The sequence below is a fragment of the Larimichthys crocea genome, chromosome XIX (genome assembly GCF_000972845.2).
Source record: "Larimichthys crocea isolate SSNF chromosome XIX, L_crocea_2.0, whole genome shotgun sequence".
NCBI lineage: Eukaryota > Metazoa > Chordata > Actinopteri > Sciaenidae > Larimichthys > Larimichthys crocea.
Genome location: NC_040029.1, coordinates 1296061 through 1310568, shown reverse-complemented (window position 1 = coordinate 1310568; position 14508 = coordinate 1296061). Strand labels below are relative to the sequence as shown.

The 14508-nt window shown below is 44.1% G+C and overlaps 1 protein-coding gene and 1 long non-coding RNA gene across 2 annotated transcripts in view; one reads left to right on the top strand and one right to left on the bottom strand.

The window, feature by feature from the left end:
- The window catches only part of LOC104926387 (bone morphogenetic protein receptor type-2), a 28988-nt gene extending 14544 nt beyond the window's left edge, over positions 1–14444 (top strand). Inside the window, exons 4-13 of the mRNA XM_010740233.3 lie at positions 1398–1505; positions 1664–1755; positions 4519–4749; positions 7342–7456; positions 8765–8925; positions 9294–9441; positions 9659–9795; positions 10467–10639; positions 10725–12070; positions 12531–14444. Coding sequence (XP_010738535.1) covers positions 1398–1505; positions 1664–1755; positions 4519–4749; positions 7342–7456; positions 8765–8925; positions 9294–9441; positions 9659–9795; positions 10467–10639; positions 10725–12070; positions 12531–12787 — 2768 coding nt within the window. The 3' untranslated portion in view covers positions 12788–14444. The remainder of the gene's footprint in view (positions 1–1397; positions 1506–1663; positions 1756–4518; positions 4750–7341; positions 7457–8764; positions 8926–9293; positions 9442–9658; positions 9796–10466; positions 10640–10724; positions 12071–12530) is intronic.
- Positions 7478–9769, bottom strand: LOC113748318 (uncharacterized). The gene is made up of 3 exons (XR_003464276.1): positions 9653–9769; positions 9247–9438; positions 7478–7757 (listed from the first exon to the last, which is right to left on the bottom strand). It is a non-coding gene; the product is annotated as an uncharacterized LOC113748318 (long non-coding RNA).
- Positions 14445–14508: the final 64 nt, after the last annotated feature.

Here is a 14508-nt window from a genome sequence, read left to right as displayed (position 1 = left end):
GTTTCATTAATCACAAATCCCTGACAGCTAAAACTGCAGCCACCTCAGCTAACGGCTTCTGCCTGCCATCTGACCAGCTCTCTAGTGTTCTCTCTCTTTTTTACATACTTTCTTTCTCTCCATTCCCGTCCCGCACATCCCCTTTTCTCTCTCTTCCTGCATTACTTTCCAGTCAGTTGACCAGCTTCATGGTCGCTTGCCTTAATTGATGTTTTTTTTTTCCCCCTCTAACTTCATGTGCTTCATGGCATGCCTGATGGTTCACAAACACACACACAAAAAGCCATTTAAATGTTTGTTATTGCTGCTATTTTGGAAGGAGAAAATGCAACATACTCCGTGCCCATTTGCTAGTCTATTCGAAATGCAAACTAGTCTCGACTCCAATGCCCGACTCGAGTTTTTTCCTCGAACAGCAGCACTAATTGGGTGTTAGAAACACCTTTCTTTGTTATCCAACACTTGCTCTGACCTGAAGAGTAGTTAATCTCAATAATACAAAAACAGAATACAAAAGGGAAGAAGTCAGTGGAATTCTACCAGGTTTCAATGAATGCAGAAGAATCACACACTAACAACATATGCACAGATGGAGCCAAGAAAGCCAAGAGGCTTATGGTGTGGCTCACTGTGAAAATTGAAGGTGCTCTGTGGTTCTGTTTACATTCAGTGTTACTCAGCAGAACAGACGGCGTGTGTCCTTGAGGTTTAACAAATGCAGTGAGCGCTTTTCTTTACTAACCAGACATTTGAAAATCTGATTTCTTTTTTATTTTATATCTTCTATTGTTTAAATCTATATTTATTACTGGCAGTCTTCTTCCCTGGCGGCAAAAAATTGCAGACTAAAACTGACAAACGTAACTAGTTTGGTAGTTGTGTGTGGTGCTAAATGTGCTGAAATAATCATCACCGACAGCAGGCAGACTGTCTTTGATGGAACGATGTAAAAACTCAACAACCTGCCGTTTGTTGATTTGGTAAAAAAAAAAAAATGGATCTGTAGCTGAAACAAAATAAATTCTACCAAATCTCTCATGTTGTTTTGCATGGTGTGTGTATTTGCACAAGCTATATTGATATAAATTGAACTGGTGCTGAATTTCAGCTTGCATCTTAATTTTCCAGTCATCTATATATTTCAGACTATTTCAGAGGAAGTCTATGAAAATGAAAGTTGAATCAACACAGGGCTGTATTGCACATCTTTTGTACTGGATTGCATCAGATGTTCAGGTGTACCTAATGAATAAATTAGTGTATGGATATTAACTGTGCTCTTCCTCTGACTTCCTGTCCACAAATCAAACATTCTTTCAGCCGTTTGATTTGCCCACATAAAGGTCACAATTTGATTTGTACTTTTGTTTTTGATGTGTGTGTCCCCCTCCTCATAGACTCTCGCACACTGCGCTACGAAGAGACAGTAATTATCACCCTGGCAACAGTCTCCGTGCTGGCCGTGCTTGCCGTAGCAGCCTTCTTTGGTTACCGCATGATGCACGGTGAGTTACCATGGCGCCAGGAAGAGCAGAGAACATTCATTATTCAAGGCCGTAAAAATGTTTTTAGTCGAATTTCAATTCATTTAATAAATGGAATCCGAGCTGTTCTTTTGTGTTAACGCACCTGTATGTTTTTGTGTGTTCCTCTTTGTTAACAGGAGATGGTAAGCAAGGACTTCACAACCTGAATATGATGGAGGCTGCAGGCTCTGAAAGCTCTCTGGACCTAGACAATCTCAAACTGCTGGAGGTCAGTGTCCACACAGGTCTCTCTGTCCTCTGTCCATCACTGTCGATGCGTCTAGGCTGGCTCCTGCTTGTGATATTTTTAGTTTTTTGCTCAACAGTCATCTGTTCATCAACCAAATCAGTTTGTTTTTTTGGCCCAGGAAAGAGCCAAAGTATTTAGTGTAACTGTGCGAGTGCCAGCACAGCACTGTGTAATACTAATCTCACCAACCATACGAGCCAATAGGCGGGCAGTAGAGCAGCACTTGTAAATAGTTTTTGCAGATAATGAAGATTTAGTAATGTCACTGCCACAGTGCTGTCATATACGTCAGAAAAGTAAATCCCCCTCAACAGCATGGCTCACCACATCCTGCAGATTTCTACTCGCCTGTTTTTAGAGGATGAAAGCTTGTAGACATGTAGTGTTCTCACAGCCTCAGCATCTCGACGTGTGTGTGTATGTGTGTGAGAAAGAGGGAGGGAAACGAGTTCGAGAGAGAAAGGAAAAACCAAAGGCATAGAGGCAAAAATACACCCAAAATACATCAAGGTTTACGGTTACATTTGTCGTTTCAATGTGACCTTTATCATCCGATCACAGCAGGATGCATTAAGTGACAGGTCAGGGCGCACAAAAATAGGATTTTGCTTACACTGACACAGGATACCGAAAATCTGATATGGAAGTGGGAAGGCTCATATTGTGATAGGAAGTCAATGGATTCTGGATGCTATTCAGCCACAATGACATAAGCATGGTGAAGGGATTAAAAGGCGACCATGAGAAACGAATCGGCGACTGATTTAAATAAATCCAGCCGCAGGAGACAGTGTGATGGCAGCTGGAACTTACAAAGGAAATTTCTTCGAGAAACCATCTTTCAGTTTGTCATCATCCTCCAGTCATGTACAGGCCGATGATATAGTGACTGAAAGATACATTTCTGAAACAATGCACTATTGTTGTTCTACTCACGAGCTGATTTGTTAGATGAAAGCAGAATGGAACGGTTCTTGACATTTATATAATAACTTTTGTTCCAACATAAGCAGGAGAAGCGGCAGTTTCCTCTATTGGCTATTCGAGCTTACGGCATAGGGATTAACTGACGCGATGGGCAACAAACATTTATTACTTATTGTTTCTGCTTCAGTAGTAAACACAGCTTACAAAATAGTTGTGGTTAGCACTGTTGCTAACTGTATGGAGAGCTGACCGTGCTGTCCAGCCAGCCTCCTTCTCTTCCAGTTGTTTTTCTCCAGCAGGCGTGTTAAATAGAGCCACAAACTGTTGTTTCTTTTTTTCATAAAACTTATGGGGAGGGAGAAATGGGACAAAAGACAAGTCTTACAGACATTAGAGCGACGCAGATGATACGACTTAATGTTGTGCCTCTGCTTTCATATGCTTCTTTGTATTTGCATCAACATGGATTTATTGCACATGACATCAATTTGAATTTTATCAAATTGATATTGTACGGTTCAAGATTCGATTATAAAAGTGACAGTGACTGTTGCACAGTCTACAGATCAGCAGCCTCACACAGGTAAACAAGCCGGTTGGTTAGCAAACAAGAAGCTAATCCATCCTATTTTCTGTGCTTACTTTAGGGCAGAGTCAGTGTTTGGAATGATTTACATGATATTAAAAGCTTTCGCAGGTTCACGCTGTTTTTTCTCATACCGTTTGCCGGAGTTGTGTTTCCTGAATCTACAACCGAGGTAGTGAGTGAAACGTTAACAAGACCCATAGTCAGAATGAAGTTTATTACGGGAAAGACAGAATTTCTTTTTAACTGTGTCATCTGACCAGCAGTTTTTATTTTAAATGCATGCTGTGAGCTGCTTTATCGCACAATCATCATATTGCTAAAATAACCAGAACCAAGCTTTAAGTTGTTTGTGTCAAAAAGGATTCAAGTCTCTGCAAGTTATCTTACAGAACAAAGATTACAAACCAGTGGCTGACTGGAAGACGGAGGAAATACAGATAAAAATCAAAAACTCTGTTAGCTGTTTCAGAAAATGATGCTTGTTGATGAGACAGAAAGACAGCCAGCCATCAGTCCTGAACGTAATGATCCAACTATCGAGATGCGATAATGTTTTTCTCTTCTTCTGACATTTATTTAGTGCTTTTCACACCAGAGTGAGAGAGTGCTACCTTTTCATACAGGAGCTGAATTCAGAACACTGTCCTTGTGCCTTATCAAATGCAAGCACATTTTCTTTCACATCAGACTCTTTGCAGAAATGTGTGTGTGTGTGTTACTCACAGACAAAACACCGTCCACTGCTTTCACTGTATATTTTCTAGCCAGAGATAAACGTTTTTAGCAAACATGGACCCAGAAACGAATGCACTTCTCAGTCTCTTTCTTACTCCTGTGCAGATGACTTTTAAAGCACAATGTTTTGGCCTTAATGGCATGCTGGTGCTTTGGCTAATTCAGGAAGCTAATTCAATGATTTGGAGCTGACTTTAGGCCATTTTTAATAGTTTAACCCTGCTGTTCGCCTGTAATTCACTTTATTTTCTATCTCCCTTCTGCCTGCCTGGCTGTCTTTATTTGCTTCTTTACTCTCTTCATGCGTTTCCTTTTTTTGCCTCGCCAAGGATTGTTTCTGTCATTATTTGTCATTATTTCTGTGACATTTCAAAGCAGCACAAACATCATCACACTGTTTTTAGACAAACGAGAGCTAAAGGTCTTGAATCTCAAAATAAATAGTCTATAAATAGTTCTTTTTTCTGTCCCACCATCGTTACATCTTTCAGCTGATTGGGCGTGGCAGATACGGCGCTGTCTACTGTGGCTCTCTGGATGAGCGACCCGTGGCTGTGAAGGTGTTCACTGCTGCCAACCGCCAAAACTTCCTCAATGAATGCTCCATCTACCGACTGCCGCTGCTGGAGCATGACAACATCGCTCGGTTTGTGGCTGCCGACGAGCGGACAGGCCCAGAGGGACGCACTGAGTACCTGCTGGTCATGGACTACTACCCACATGTAAGTAGTGTGTAGAACAGGAGGTTCTGATGGTTTTGGGGTGTTTTTTTTGCAGGGGAACATGTCAACCCCTTTGTTTTTGGTTGCACCTGTGGTAACTTAAACAGTTTAATACCTCACATGAGCAACTGGGATATACGTTTACAGTGCAGCCAAACAAAATCACGTTTAATAAAGAAGTTAAGTCAATAATTTTCCCCTCGCGGCATGATGTCCTATCCTAACACAACAGCAGCACACAGTAAAAGCATGCTGTGGAGGTGAAGCGCTTTATCTAACAGCTCATTGTACTGTAATATCTCAAAACTTATATGCTGACAACAAAATGACCTAAATGACCACGTCCTGTGAAAGATCGCAGTCAGCACCAGCCTCGCTGACAAATACGCAGTGTTTCCTGTGATTGCATCACCATTCAAGGCATTTGAGTGCTTTTGATATGACGCAACAGGAGTAGAAACTGTTGGGCTGGCATTAGCAGAAACTTAATCCAGCTCTGATACGGCTGTAGGAGACTGAACCGTAAACAGTGAAGCAGATATCAGTGAGATTGAATTACAAACAGTAATGCTGGATTACATGCGGCATCGATTTCCTGTGAATCCCTCTTACGCGTGAAGGCAATCTGAACCCAGCGCAGGAATGGCGGACCCCACCACCACCACCACCACCACCACCAACAACAAAAATAAATAAATAAATGTAAAAAATACTCCGCAGAGAGATAATTACAGAATGGATTTAATGTCAAAATAGTGTGAACTATTTCCTCACTGCAGAGGAGTTGCATCATTAGTGCTTTATTGGGATAGAGTCATCTATCAAGTCTTTTCATCAGTCCATCTCAGCACTGACAGCTGGACGCAGCCTCTTAGAACTCCTCAGTATTAACGTGGGTGTACCTTAAAATTGTTTGCTGTCCTAGCACTCAGCCTCATAATTACAAGTCAGCTGACCCCCAGCCAACCTATGAAAGGAGCCCATTGTGCATCCTAATACATGTTGTCATGGAAACACAGTGCAAGCCAGGACAGGGGACTGGGACACATAATGTATTCAAGTAAATGATGAGATAATTTATTTAAAACGAACAGATCTAATGTAATTTTCTTTAGTAGCGGATGCGCGAATTGTCTTGTGATTGATTTTGAGAGAAAAGATTGTGTGTGTGTGTGTGTGTGTGTGTGTTGGGTTTTGTGCGTCAGGCCAAGACCTGTAATGGATTATCAAAGCTGATGGAGATAACTGAGGAAGGAAATTAATAATATCTAATATAATTTCTGGCAAACATTTTCATGGAGCTTCATACTCCTCATAAGACATTTTCATCTTTACACTAAATTCTTAGGCCAGAATTTTTATATCCTGCAAAAACCTCATTATTTTAGGAAACTGCCAGGCTTTTATTGAGAGGTGATAAAACATTTTCTGGGTCAGGGTTATTGTAAAGCTCCACTCGCCCACTCCACGGCGAGGTCACAGTACACAGAAATTATTTTTTCTAAGTTATAAATGTGAAGATAATATTTCTGCGGTCTTGACTTTTCGAGGATGGAATTTTAAAATTTATGGTTATAATTATTTTTGGTTCCAGTGCAAGTGAAGCAGCTGTGGCATAATAAATCATATACATATATTTTTTTTATTTATACCAGTTACACAGAGCCGGATGATTTGAGAGTGTGCATGCACGCACACGACAGAGGGTAGAACCTCACAGAATTTCACTTTAATCTCTCAGAGAATATTTTATGCTCCAGTAAGTCATAACACGTATTCACAGCACGATATAGGAGGCGATGTTGTTGTGCTTTATAAGCAGAAAACATCAGAACTGCAGATGCTGAGCCGCAGACAGCTGTGTTAACTCCCGCACAGCAGATTACTAAACAAATGACAGCCAGCCAATGGCTATTCATCTTCTGCACGGTGAAGGCTTTCATCGCAAAATAGAGAAATATCGATATCTGGCCTTATCAATCAATGGTTATGCTGAGATTAACTTTAGTTTAGGCTCATGAATCACCTGGGCTGAGTATAACTCCGAGACATCGGGGGCTTGGGATTCAGGTGAGCCAAGCTCAGCACTCTGAGGAAAGGCATCCTTTGACAACCTCTAAGACCTTGCCAGCTTTAAAAAAACAGCCCTTTTTTGTGTTTTGCCCAGGGGAGGGAAAGGACTGCTTTGCTGCTACACATGTTGACCAGCTTAATCACTGTCACTTTGCCCTGTTGTTGCCTTCTGGCTAAGTGTGCCCTCTACTGGAACCCTCTGAGCTAATACTTATTTCATTCATTCATTTTATTAACTCATCCATCTTTCAAATGGGTGTCACCAAAACAAGGTTGGGCTCCTCAGGCCCATCCGGCCCTACAAGTATGGTTGAACACAGACATGAGCTGCTCTTTGTTCGTTAAAGTCAGTGTTTTTTTTTTTATCTTGCTACATCATGAAAGTGATGCTGGTGATTGATTTTTATCTGTATTCTCTGTCCTATGTTTCTCTGTCCAATCTCCCTTTTCTAAATTCCTCCCCCATCTGTTTTTATCCCTCCTTTGTCCCTCACTCCTCGCACCCTGTCTCCTCCTAAGGGCTCTCTGAATCGCTACCTGAGTGTCCAGACCAACGATTGGGTGTGTAGCTGCCGGCTCGCTCACTCCGTCACCCGCGGCCTGGCGTACCTGCATACTGAGCTCTTCAAAGGAGGTGAGCTGGAGGGCACACGAACGCACACACACACAGAGTTAATTACATAACTGCTCACAGTTTACTGAGGCTCAAGTTCCAAGGCTGCTGCTTCCATCTGTTACTGAAACACAAACAAAGAATTGTGGTGGGAAATGGGAAAGCTTATTGTCTTTGTTGCCAGGCTAGTTTAGATATTCTGTGTGTGTATATGTGTGTATTTCTACCTCTATCCTGTCTAACTGTGCAGCGCTTGATCCTTCTTGCGTCCTGCACACTGCAGCTCCACGTGCGTCTGTTTGGCTTGGAGCGCTTTGCGTCCCTGCATTTTAACAAACACACACGTACACACTGCGTGCACGCCCTGCCAAGGGTATTTATAGACTGGCCTCAAGCTAGCCTCAGAGAGAGCGGGTAAAAAATGGAGAGAGGGACAAAGTAGGGGGAAGGAAGGCAGGCGGAGAGACAGGATAGGGATTCACACTACATGTGACTGTCCCCGTGGCTCGATAAAATCAGCCTTAGGAGGCAGAAGTGACAACCGAACCAAGCTTCAGCCTCAGCGGTTGAACTCGTCCCTCCTATTTTCCCTTCATCAGCACAGATACACATCAAACACACTTAAAAGTGAAGAAGAAGAACATTCACTCGCAGTAGTGCGTGAAGACCGCTGAAGGAATAGAAGTCATTTTCTCTCTGCACACGTGACAGAGACGAGCGGGGGTGTCCACCTCCCTTCGCTCTGTCCCACTGTAAGTCTGAAGTGATGGGCAGAGTGGAGAAGTGACAGCAGAGAGAGAGGGCTGGTGTTTGTCAGCTCTGTGTGTACTTGCTAACAGCACAGTCTCACAGGCTTTGATACAGTCGTCATCCTCCCCCACTCCTCCTGCACATCAATAGCAGGCAGCAGATAACTGTGGTGGCTGCCACAACTTTCAGCCGCCCTCTGCCTCACTGCACCCTCTGCTGGACAGAAAGATACTGCAGGCAGAGGCTACTCTGATATGCTCGTAATCCCATTGTTGTAGATTAGATTAGAGGGTTTAGCTGTCTGTTGACAGTGCAGCTTGCTTTCCTGAACAATGAGTAATGAGGGGAATGGAAGGCTATATGAGGGGATTTTCTGGATGTTATCATTCATTTGCAAATACCACAAAAACCGCCTCAGTACATTGTATCTAGGATGGTGAGAATTTTGGGAGTGCTGTGCGGGCTTAAATTTTTAATGAAAAGTAAATTAGCCCAGTTCTTTTGTCCTGTGTCTTCTCCTGATCCTCTCTTTGCCATCCCACCCCTCCTCCCCTCTCTTCTCCTTTCTCCTCCATCCAGACTTGTACAAACCCGCCGTTTCCCACAGAGACCTGAACAGCCGAAATGTTCTTGTCAAAGCTGACGGCACGTGTGTCATCATCGATTTTGGCCTGTCCATGAAGCTGACAGGAAACAGGCCGGCGCGTCACGGAGAGGAGGAAAATGCTGCTATAAGTGAGGTGAGTGTTCAGGAGGAAGCAGAGCTCAGAATGCAAAACATGAGGATTGAAGTGAAGTGAATTTAATTTAACAGCCCAGGTTTTCATGTAGTTTTTAATTAAAATATTTGTTTTATCTGCCCATTTCCATTTTTTTGTTATACAAGCAGAAATAAAAACAAAGTCCTTGTGTATACCCATGAAGCTCTAATGATTTAATGTAGTTAACTTGCAACAAGCAAAGATAAAGTAGGCAAATAAAGTTTGCTGTGGAAATGCAATGTCTAACTCTTTGTCTTATTTTTTACTTCCTCCTTTCTCGCCTCATCTTTCATCTCATACCTTGTCTGGTCGCCCACGCCTCCTGTTGTTCCTGCTCCATCTGTCAGGTGGGGACTATCCGCTACATGGCTCCAGAGGTGCTGGAGGGGGCGGTGAACCTGAGGGACTGTGAGTCGGCGCTGAAGCAGGTGGATATGTACGCCCTGGGCCTGATCTACTGGGAGACCTTCATGAGATGTACCGACCTTTTCCCTGGTGAGACACACAGACAGAAGGACTGAGTGCAGTCTGTTTGAGATGATGAGATGAGCTGCATGTCGCAGTTCTGATTCTTATTCCATTATTATCGCAAACAAACACAAGAATGAGCCCCTCCTATGACTGCGGAAGGCACACTCATGAGTTGAAAGAATATTTCTGCCACATGACATATTTCCAAGTCACATCCGTTCTCTTCCTGTCCTACCTCTAGGAGAGTCTGTGCCAGAGTACCAGATGGCCTTTCAGGCGGAGGCAGGGAACCACCCGACGTTTGAAGACATGCAGGTCCTGGTATCCAGGGAGAAGCAACGGCCCAAATTCCCAGAGGCCTGGAAAGAGAACAGTTTGGTACGTTTGTGTGTGTGAGAGCAGAGCCAGGTTTCATATTATAACACTGCAATGAGCAGAAATAAACATAGTCAGCAGCTTGGGATACATATCACTACTACGATAGTTATGTGAGGAACACCTAGAGAGTGACAGTCGGGACATAGTGGTTATAGGTCATGTGTTTCAACTAGGTCATGCCAGGCGACGCGGCACTGTTTCTGTTGAGCTTAAAGATTCCAAGCTTAAAACAATGCTTAAATTCCTGTATGCAGTTTGTGGTGGCTGTAATCATTCCTCCTGTCTTTACTGACAGGAATCCACAGTCCTCGTTTTGTATTAAAAAAAGAATGTGAGTTCCACATAACCGTAACCTCCGATTTTACGGTCTTTTGAATTTGTTTATTCTTTGTTTCCTTGCGCTGTGTTTACTCACTGAGCTGCAGTGGAGTGACGACATTACAAAGAGGAAATTGGCACAAAAACAAAAAACTCTGGAAAATGGCCACTTGATTTGACAAACACACACTGCTGAAGACTTACACTAGATTGGGCTGAACTCTGGAAAATGAGGGCTTTTCCAGCCAGCATTCAAAGGAAGAACAACTGCAGTAACCAGCAACTCTTTTTAATGTTGTAATCAGTGTGTACATTGTCCACATTGTTGAATATTAAAACTGTGTCTTCTGCAGGCGGTTCGCTCTTTGAAAGAGACGATGGAAGACTGTTGGGATCAGGATGCAGAGGCCCGCCTTACAGCACAGTGTGCCGAGGAACGACTGGCAGAACTGCTCCTCATATGGGACCGCTCCAAGTCTGTCAGCCCTACACTCAACCCCATGTCCACCACCCTGCACAATGAGAGGTACGCAGAAACACAGAAACACTTCTGTAATCGTGCTATTTGTCTCAAGTGTTGTATTTAACGTTTTATTTATGTTTTCTGCCAGAAATCGTATGACGCCAAAGTCTGGCCCGTACACAGACCATCCCTCCACCTACATTGAAGAGCACGAGGGTGTGGCTAAGAACACGCAGGCTGACACCACTAGCTCTGTGAGTGGTCGAGCTGGGGCTGGGACCGGTGAGAGAAACCGGAACTCCATAAACCAGGAGCGCCAGCAGCAAGCCAACGCCCGCCTACCCAGCCCAGAGGGTAGCAGCACCAGCATGGGCCTGAGAGGCAGCCCCTCAGCCTCCACTACAACCACCACTATTATCTCTGAGTCTGAGGGACCTGTAGGGGTCGCCACGGTCCCAGTCTGCCTCCACCTCACCCAGGAAGACCTGGAAACCACCAAACTTGACCCGAAAGAAGTGGACAAGAACCTGAAGGAGAGTTCAGACGAGAACCTGATGGAGCATTCACAGAAGCAGTTCTGCTCTCCTGATCCACTGAGCCCTGGCAGCTCCAGCCTCCTTTACCCCCTCATCAAGATGGCCACTGAGGCCTCAGGCGCGTCAGACCCTGCTGCCCCCATGCCCACCACCATATTCCCCCTGCCCAAGCAGCAGAACTTGCCCAAGAGGCCGTCCAGCTTGCCCCTGCGCACCAAGCCCACCAAGAAGGAGTCGTCATCGTCTTCGCTCAGGTTCAAGTTTGGACGCTCAGGGAAGTCCAACCTGAGGCAGGTGGAGGGAACAAAGATGAACATTGGTGCAGTAATGGGCACGAACACAGCTGTAGAGGCTCATCGGGGCACAGGCACAAACAACACACCTGTCCTACGAGACACGCATGTCAACGGTAGCGTTAATGGCGCTGTTAATGGTCATGCCAGCACTGGGATCTCGTCCCTTGCTACAGGTGGGGCAACAGGTTTCGGAGGGTCCAGCATAACTCAGAACGGGTCTGGAGCCCTGAGGTCAGATGATGGCCGCCTTAGCCTCGGCGTCATCACAGCCAGCCCAGACGAACACGAGCCACTTCTAAGTCGTGAGCGAGAGCAGCCTGATCCGAGAGACGCGTCCTCGAGTGTCGCTGCTCTCCGCTCAGCTCGACCAAACACCAACAACAACAACAGCAACACCAACACCGGCCATGGCCAAGGGGACGGAGAGAGCGGAGGAGAGAGTGATGGAGCAGAGGAGGAGGGAAGTGGTGAGGGAGGAAGCAGAGAAACCACCGGGCCCCCAGGGGAAACCTCGGGGTCGGGATCTGGCATTGGCGACCGCCAGGGGGAAGCTCCGGTCACCATGAGAGGGGAGGCCCTGCTCAGGCAGCCCAGAGCCCGCAGGCCTGAGAGACCCAACTCACTTGACCTGTCTTTCACAACACAAGACCTGGCCTCACTAGGTGATTTTACACACCTACACCTCACACAGGGTAGTTTTCATGTCAAGTTACTCAACAGGAGGAATTAAGACTATTTTTAGCAGCAGATAAATTCACATTTGTACTCTAGTGAATATTTCTGGCAGCAGGATGGTCGAGTATGTCGGGTTGAGTCAAAATAAACTTGACTCACTGATGTGTTTTTAATAGTTTATGGACAACAATGGAGCTCTCTGAGAAAGAAGATATACACACTGTAGTTTTTCGTAGAATACTTCGGAGATGTTTTTGGAGAATGACTAAGAAAGGTCAGGGTGTCTCAACCTCTGCATCTTCACTTTTGAACTTTATTAAATAGTAATGCTCAAGTGACATTTCCAAGAACACATAGCTACCTCTCAGACACTGCGATTGATTATGTTTCAGGTACACTGGTATAAAACATGATACTGATCAGATACGGTTCCTTCCTGTTTTCCAGGGGAGGGCTTGGTACAGCCTGACGGAGCCTTGGGGGGAACCGGAGAAAAGATCAAGAAGCGCGTCAAAACTCCTTACTCCCTCAAGAAGTGGCGACCCACAACATGGGTCATCTCCACAGACACCAGGGGCCCAGAGGTGAACAACAACGGGTCCTCCCGCGGTCAAGGTCACAGCCAGAACAGGCCCAAGTCCAGTTCAGCTATCTACCTGCGGGGGGGAAGCTTGGCCAGCGAGCCCAGCGACACGCATGTGTGAACTCAGACCCTCTGACAAGACTGAAAACAAAAAAAACAAAAAAATAACCAGAGAGCGTTTGGTTTCTTTCTGTTGAGCTCTCTGGTCTGAATCAGCAAGAGGAAGCTATGGAGTGTCTTGTGAACAAACAGTCAAGTCTGATCATGTACAGTAATTAGGTCTGTCTCGCTCCCGTGTGTCTTTCTGATGATGGCATTGCTTTAAATGGAATCCAGCTATGCAGCATTCTCATCCGCTTCTGTTTCTGCGTTTCCTTAATCTCCCTTCTGTCGGTTTGTTTCATGTTTCATCCTCATGAGCGTAGCAATGTTTTGAACGGATTTCTTTATTTTTCTTTCAATGTGCACTTTGAAACAATTTAAAATCAGTGTTTAGAAGTCCTGTCTGTTGCGACCATGACAAAGAAAGTGGTCTCTAAACTTAAAAAGGCGAAGAAAAACAATCAACACTTTGAGCCTTCTCTTTCTCACACTCTGCTGTATCAAGCGATGTTCGAGAGTAGGCTCTGAAAAGAATTGACGGTCTTAAAAGACGGAACAAACTACTTTAACTTTTTTTTTTTTACTCCCTTGATTTGTATACAATACCAATTTTTGTCTTTTTTGACTATGTATCCATTTTTTTGTATCATAATTTTTAATTGTGCAATAGGATGTAGCTTTTAGATGCTTTCGATGTTTTTATTGCTTCCATTACTTTGGTCATTGTTTTATCCTGTCATTATTTTGATATGTTAATCTCTGTTGCACTTATGAATAGTCACAATCGTTTTGTAAACAATCCACCACACACTATCACCCCCTGACAGGAGGAGAAAATGGATGACAATCCTCTTCTTTCCTTCTCCTCTGGACTATTTTTAGGGGGGGGGACAAACATTAACAATCAATCCCAGCTGACTGGAAAAGTGGGTTTTCATGGAACTCCTCTGCTTGCACAATTACACCAGGAATGGCTCAAACTCCCGGGTCTTTTAAACACTACAATCACCAGAATCTAATCTAAGGAGGGATCTGTTACAGTGGACGACGCAATCACTGTACCACTATCACCTGACCTCACTGTGGACTCTGTGTTTAGCTTGTCTGTATGTGACTGAAAGACCAGAAACACTAGAAAGACCAGATTCTGCTTTGAACTCTGTTGGAAATCAGAAACTAGTCTAAAAAAGAAAAAAAGAAAAAAAAAAACCAAACCCCTCAGAAGCACGCTGGATATTATTTCTGCTTCTCCTTGTCTCATCCCTTGATGTTCAAATGACTGACTGCGAGTGTGTGTGTGTGTGTGTGTGTCTGCGTGCGTGCGCGAGTGAGAGTGCACGCATTGTGTTTCTTTATGTCAGCAAGCATTAGAGTTGTCGGGGCCTAGCACTGTACAGGCGTGCTGAAATGTCATTGTACTCATTCTGTATTTTCAGCGCTGCTTCAGGGCATATGAAAAGATCTCATTTATGTTTTTGTAATCTCTAATTTGTATGAAAAGAAAAAACATATGTATGTGTATTGCATTGATATTTGCATCATTTCTATGGAATTCTGTTTTGCATTCAATGGACATGGCCTTTGACTCCATTGCTATGCGTCTGCTCGGTACAGTTTCTGTAAACATTTTCAAGTCAATATGAAAGAAAAAAATTCTCAATAAATGTATGAAATAATTGTTGGTCATGTCTGGTAATTATGTCATTTATCAAGTAGATATCTCTGAATTATGAAGAATTC